The sequence below is a fragment of the Martes martes genome (genome assembly GCF_963455335.1).
Source record: "Martes martes genome assembly, chromosome: 7".
Classification (NCBI taxonomy): Eukaryota; Metazoa; Chordata; class Mammalia; order Carnivora; family Mustelidae; genus Martes; species Martes martes.
In genome coordinates this window covers 134,985,542-134,992,573 of record NC_137894.1, presented here as the reverse complement: position 1 = coordinate 134,992,573, position 7,032 = coordinate 134,985,542, and the positions used below count along the sequence as shown (strand labels likewise).

Here is a 7,032-nt window from a genome sequence, read left to right as displayed (position 1 = left end):
CTGCCTCCCAGTGTTGGCAGATCACAGCACATAAAATATTAAAACTTCTTGATGATGGTGCATCTGCCTTCTGCTTAGGTCATGATCCCAGAGTCCTGGGATAGAGCCCCAAGTTGGGGGGGGGTCCCAGCTCAGCAGGGAGCCTGCTTCTCCTTCTGCCTCTGCCCTCCCCCGACTCATGCATTTCTCTCCCTCTCTCTCCCAAATAAATAAATAATCTTTAAAAAAAAAAAAAAACTTCAAGAGAAAATTTTGCAGCATCTACAACTGGCAAAGCCTCACTATTTGTTACATACTTAAGAATTTCCTGCAGCCTGGGGCACCTGGGTGGTTCAGTCCTTAAGCATCCGCCTCTGGCTCAGGTCCTGATCCCAGGGTCCTGGGATTGAGCCCTGCATCTGGCTCCTTGCTCGACAGGAATCCTGCTTCTCCCTCTCCCACTCCCCCTGCTTGTGTTCCCCCTCTCGCTGTCTCTCTCTCCGTCAAATAAATAAATAAAATCTTAAAAAAAAAAAAAAAGAATTTCCTGCAACCTAATCAAGGGGAAAAAAGACAATTGAACGACAGTAAAACAGTACAACAAAAGCTGGTGTCCTATTTCCATCTATTAAACAACCAAAAATAAAGGGACGCCAATATCCAACCAGCCATCCAGCACGGTAGAGTAATTTGACCCAGAGTTTGCAGGAACATTATGGGTTCAGACCTTTTGGATGGCACATTGGTAGTAGCTAGAACAACTTCAAATATGCATGCCAAATTCATAAGTGAACTCTCCAAAATCACTCACATTTGGATTTATATACAAAGATGTTCATGCAGCATTTTTAAACAGCAGGAAAAAAATCAACTCCTATCGACAGGAGCTGATTTAATAACTTACAGTAAGTGAATCCTTCCTATGCAATATATGTAACCATTGAAATAATGGAACGAAGTGAGCCTACTGACAAATTAGTATGAGACATCTATCATGTATTATATTAAAAAGCAAGTTTGCAAGCTATAGTTCCACTTCATTTTGAAGTATGCATTTATAATTATTCATACATATAGCTATGTTCTGTGTGTAAATATCACATATTCAATTCATATCCAGGCCCAAACAAAGAAAAAAGTTCTAGACCAACACACAACAAATTCTTACAACTGATTACCTCTGAGACATGGGGTTGGCGGAACAGGTAGGAGCGGAATCGTTATATTGTGAATATTTTATTTGAAGTAGAATTTATTATTATAACTAAAATCTAAAGAAGCCTGAAGAATACAGCTAGAACTTTTTTCCCCTAACACCTATAGTTTTACCAAACACCAGCTGTGTTTCACCCACCATGTGCTCCCGTCAAGGGTCACACGGTTCCAGAGCCAGGATTCGAACCCAGGTCCACCTGATTCCAAAGCCTATGTCTTACCCCAGGACTCTCAATGGAGAAGGGGCGCCACACCCTGCTGGACCGGGTGACCGTGCTCTGTGTCTCTATTTATCCCAGATGGTGCAGCCCACTCGGTTCTTCTGGCTCCTGGTGGCCAGGCTGGGTCCTCATGCCTACGGCCAAGAGGCTCCTGACCAAGAAAATCACCCAATGTCAGAGAACCTGTTGGCGCCCCCAACCTTCCTGAACAATTCCCACTTTGCCTTCAGCCTGTACAGGCAGACGGTGGCTGCAAACCCAGGCAAGAACATCGTCTTCTCCCCACTGAGCTTCTCCATCCCCCTCACCCTGCTGGCTCTCCAGGCCGGGCCGGCAGCGTGTACCCAGGTCGTGGGGGCTCTGGGCTTTCCCCTCGCCCAGGTCCCAGGCAGTGGGGTCCATGCGCACTACAGTCAGTGACTCCTTGCCTCCCTGTGGTCCCTTGCCGCATGCCAGCCACACATGGGCAGCATCCGGTTTGTGGACGAGAGGCAGCACCTGGCACAAAGGTTTGTTGACATCGCGCAGAACCTGTACGGCACAGAGGTCTCCCTCATCCCCTTCGGGACCAAGCAGGTAGCCAGGGAGCAAATGGACCACTTCGCCAGCAAGATGATGACCCACTACAAGATCAGGAAGCTGGCCCAGGAGTTGGCCCCAGACACTGTCTTGATTCTGGCCAACTGTATTTTCTTTAAAGGTAAGAAATTTTCTAATGATGATTTAGGTCGCCCTGCAGTTTGCTGCAAAGTTCACCTGTCTTTTGTGCAAGAGGAGTATTTCTGGTCCCCGCCCACTGTCTTCCTGCCTCTCCGAGAATTCTACCGCTTAATTCTCTCCCCTGTACCTGCAGCCCCTCCCTCTTCTCGTACCTTCTCCTGAACATTCCAGGTCCCTCTCAGGCTGGAGCCTTACTACCACCAAAACTCAGGTCACGGTGCCCCCACGCAGACCAGCTACATAATTTGTGTGTTTCACAGGGAATGAGTATGTGGGACCCTTGTTCAAATACCGCTTTTCAAGTTGGCGACTACAGAGCATGAAGCTACATTCAGGGCCCTGGTGACAGCTGAAGTCAGCCCTGCCCACGAGGGCTATCCCAGCTCGGCTCCCATGCCACCAAACACGAGTCTTTCTTCTGGGCCCCGGGCTCATCCCAAAGCGTTTTGTAAGCTGCTTCCCGTCCTTCCTCAAAAAGAAACTCCTTGTTGAGCTGGGGGTCCTGTCCTTCTGTGTCCAGCTGGCATTGCTATGTTTCCCTCTATTTTGTGGACTCTCCTTCCTGACACTCTCTTTTTGTGGACTTGGCATGGCTTTCATGGTTCTCCTACCTCTTCTGCCATTTTTGTGTCTCTCCTTCTCATATGGAGCTTGTTAAGGATGGCATTCTACAGAGTTCTTCCTCGGTCATCTTTCTGGGGCAAGCGTGGTTCTCCCGTGGGGCCTACCCTTCCCGCACTCTGGACATTTGCACATGAAGAAATTAATGGTCCTCATTAATGGCCCTCTCCCTTCTCCTTCTGCTCCACAGGATTTCTCATGCCCCAGGCCCATTCCTGCCACCGGGCCTTTGCACATACCATCCCCTCTCTCTGGGATAGTCTCCCTGTCATGCCATCACTCTCTCACCCTGCTAGGTCTTTCCTCCATATCACCTTCTTAGGGAGGCTCTCCCCTCCCCTGGCATTTCCTGTCTCCCCGATTTTTCTCTTCCCTTGTTCCCACCATACAGAAGCTCCCCTCCAACAACAGTCTCTTGTGCATGACTGTAGTGCCCCCACCAAGAACAGTGCCTGGCACACAGCAGCCCCTCCTGAACTACCTCCTGACACCCAGCCCCCTCTGCCCTGAATGCTGGTGGTGTCCTCTCTCTTGCCAGGGACGTGGAAAATCCTCTTTGACCTGAAGCTCACTGAGATCAGACCCTTCTCAGTGAGTGAGGGGGTCAAAGTCCTGGTGCCCATGATGCAGCAGCCAGGCTGGTTCCAGCTCCAGCGTTTCTACCACCTGCACAGCTATGTCCTCCGCCTGCCTTACATCTGTCACGCCAGTGCTGTCTTCATCCTGCCCGACGCAGGCAAGGCCAGGGACACAGAAGAGGCTCTGATGAGAGAGAATTTTGATGCATTGTCCCACCCCTTCCCGCTAAGATAAAACCCCAGCCGTCTCTGCTCCCAATCCCAGTGAGGCCCTCTCAACAGCCATCCTCTCTGTCTCAGCGACTGGGGCGCTAGGACCCTTCTGGTCTCAGGGCCCATGATGAGAGGGAGTGGGGACTGTTCACACCCTCATCACTAGGCAGGATTCAGCCAAACGTTCTCGGAAGCGTAGGAAACCGGTGTGCCGTCACAGCAAAGCACCAGCTCTTCCTCTAAGAAACTGACAGTTCATGTTAGGGTTTTAAAGCCCTGAGCTGTTGCAAAGGACCCAGCAATATCTCACTCAGCTTTACCCAGCATTTCCCAAACCGGATCTGAACAAGCCGTGCATTTTCACATGAGACCTAGAAACAAACTACAGGATCATGGAAACGGTGGCTGGAGAGTGGCCTCCCAGCCACTCACTGAGATACTCGCTGTAGCCCATGAGTGACCCAGGAAGAGCCGGGACCAAGCCTCTCTACACCTGGTCATGGCTTCCCAGCCACCCGCACTTCCCTTCCCTCTTCTTTGCCACGCCCTCGATCAACTCACTTGCTCCGCTGAGGTACTTGAGGTCTCTGCTGCTCCAAGTGTGGCCTGTGAAGCAGCCACCATGGCTCCCTCCAGGGGTTTGTCAGAAACAGAGAGGGGGTGGGGACTGTCCCACACCCCCCTGACTCAGGGTCTTTAGTTTAACAAGACCCCAGGGGATTCACGAGCGCATTGAAGACTGGGGACCCCGCCCTGGGCTCTAGGCAAGTCCCGCCATGTCCGGGTCCATCTTCGAGATCCCCAGCCATCACAGATCACCAAGGGCTGTCTTGTAATGCACCTTCTCGACAGCCTTCATTCTGTCTCAGCACATGATGGGCCAGAAGGCTCTTCACCATGGAGGGGGAGGGAGGGGGAGGGGGAGGGGAGGGGACAGAGGAGCTGGCGGGACTCTGAAGAGACTGGGCCGTGGAGACAGGGAGGCCAAGGCAGATGCAGTCTCGGCACTCAGTCCCCGCAGGCCATGACCCCGGACAGCCACGGTCGCCCCCCCACCCTCAACGGGGCGAGCCCCTGCGCGTGCTTTTCAGGTGCAGATGCGGAAAAGTGAGCCGGGAGGAAAATAAGAAACTCTGGCTCCCAGCCCTGCCCTGAGGCCACCCTCTGGCGGGGACATGGGGCAAGGCTGTGTGCAGGGGCCCAAGAGAGACGGACAGACAGACAGCCTCCTAGATGGCAGGGCCCAGTGGCGGGCCAGTCTGAGGGCGAGCTTCAGCTGTGGGGCCAATCCTCGCTCTTTAGAGACTGAATGATTTGGGGGAAATCACTTAGCCTCCTAGGTTCTCCATATCGTCTCCATGAGAAGTGGGCCGTGGTGGCCCCCAGCTCCCAGAACCACTCTGAGGACCAAATGGAACCACCTTATGAAGTGCCTGCACAGGTCTGTTCACCGAAGTCACCAGGAGACGCAGCTGACACGGGTTTTATTCTATTAACCTACAAGCAGCGAGCTTGCTGGCCAGGACCATTCCCGAGGTCAGAGGATTTCAGCTCTGTTCTCCCCTCTCATTGCCCTGAGTAGCAGGAGGAGGCTGTATTTTCCAGAATTCACTTTATCCGGGACCAGTCAGCTGGAGCAGTTCCTGCCCTCCATGGGCATGCCGGATATATTCCGTTACCGCGTGGGAATCGCGGGCATTTCTCTGCAAAGCATCCCCATGAAGATCTCCAGGGTCAGTTAGACGCCCCAGGCGCCTGGGCCATTTATAACACGCCTCCCTTCCTCCTTCTTTCAGATTGCAACCGGGGGCCCCAGCGCTGCTGTGTCTGTGCTGTGCCCTGGGTTACACAGGGCTCCCCAGCTGGTGGGGAAGTCAAACATGGAAATGGTTGAGTTATAACCCCCCAGTGGCGTCCTGATGACAGCTGCTGGGAGGAGAGGGCCGAGCCTCATTTGGGAGCGAGGGGTAATGCCCCCTTTCCCAAGCTCACCACGAAGGCAAGCGCCCCTGCTCTGGGGAGCCGGGAGGGGCTGTGGAGAGCACGAGGCCGGGTGTGTTTCCGCAATCCTGACCCCTTCCAGGAGGACAGGGGAGTCCCCTCATGGTTCCATCAGAATCCAGAGGAGAGCCCCCTGGACTGAGTCCAGAAGTCCTAACACCACTGTGGGATCTTTGGGGAATAGAAAGAGGAATTGAGTGGAAATATTAACCAACTTCTGGAAGAGTAGTGGTGGGGGTGGTATGAGTGGGGGGCAGGCAGGTTGGGGAGTGGGAGTGGTCCACGGTGAGCTGGATCTGGCTCCAGAGGGGTCCTGCAAGCCAGTCTAAGATGCTGGGACAGACGCCCTGTGAATTGGAGGAGGAGGGCCACCAGGGGCTCGAAGCAAGGACGGAGCAAGGACGAGCAAGATTGCCTGAGGGTCCGAGGGCGGCAGGGAGATGAGTTACCCAGTGACAATGCAGCCGGGTCTCAGGGAGAGGCAAGGTGGACCATGAGAAGGGTTGAGCAAAAGAGGCCTTTGGAGGTGGAAATGCCAGGACTCACAGTCTTGGGGTGAGGAGCCAAGAGACAGGACACCGGCTCTCTGAGAGGCAGGGGGAAAGCAAAGTGAGGCAAGAGCGCCTTGTGAGCTCACGCCGTGGAGGGACAGAGGGGACCCCGCCGTAGAGGAGGGACTGTACAAAGCAGGACAGAGAGCCCTCCAACCAAGGGTGCCGAACCCGATGGAGAGAGACAGCATCCTTGATCCCTTTGGTTGAGGACACGGTCTTCGCCGGGGACAGGACATGCCAGGTCATGCATGTCGTCTGGAGGGAACTGGGAGTCGATTGCAAGTATCCCGCCACAGGACACAGCCTCTCCACCGGACCTTCCTCCCTGGCAGACAGGGGGTCTGCGCTCAGACTGAGAAGCAGTGCGGCCACTTGGGGAGGAGGAGCAGCTCCCACTCGGCTCAGCGCTCTGAACCTTGGTCCCCACAGGCGGTGCACAGAGGGGAGCTGACCGTGGATGAGACAGGAGCAGAGGCAGAAGATACCTCGGCATTCCAGTTCCTCCCCAGATCGCATTTTCCCCCCTTTCGCTTCAACTGGCCTTTCCTGCTATTAATGTTTGAAGAAGGCAGCGGCAACCTTCTGTTCATGGGGAAAGTGATGAACCCCGTAGCAAAGTCATAGTCAGGTGACCAGAGGAGCTACCTCCCCTCCCCCTCTACCACCCCGGGCTCCTGAAGAGAAAGGAAGCCGAGAGTGACATTTACTGACCACACAGCTCATAGGTCTATCTTCTGGTCTCTGCACAAAACCCCTCCCAGTCATTATCCCCATTGTACAGATTAGCACACCAAGGTCCACAACAGGTGCATGATCACGAGCCAGACTCACTGGCCCAACACCAACGTTCCTGGAGGATCTGCAGATCACTCTCATGACCTTCTGGCAGCCTCGCATCCCTCGCTGGTTCCGGACTTCTTCCTCTGCCTG

The 7,032-nt window shown here is 53.9% G+C and overlaps 1 protein-coding gene across 1 annotated transcript; it reads left to right on the top strand.

Annotated features, from left to right (window-relative positions):
• Window positions 1-1,877: 1,877 nt before the first annotated feature.
• LOC308346739 (alpha-1-antitrypsin-like) lies at window positions 1,878-6,726 on the top strand (the record flags this gene model as incomplete). The annotated part of the gene is made up of 4 exons (XM_080809768.1): window positions 1,878-2,115; window positions 3,295-3,492; window positions 5,153-5,280; window positions 6,532-6,726. 4 exons carry the CDS (start codon window positions 1,878-1,880, stop codon window positions 6,724-6,726), a joined length of 759 nt encoding a protein of 252 aa, XP_080665894.1.
• Window positions 6,727-7,032: the final 306 nt, after the last annotated feature.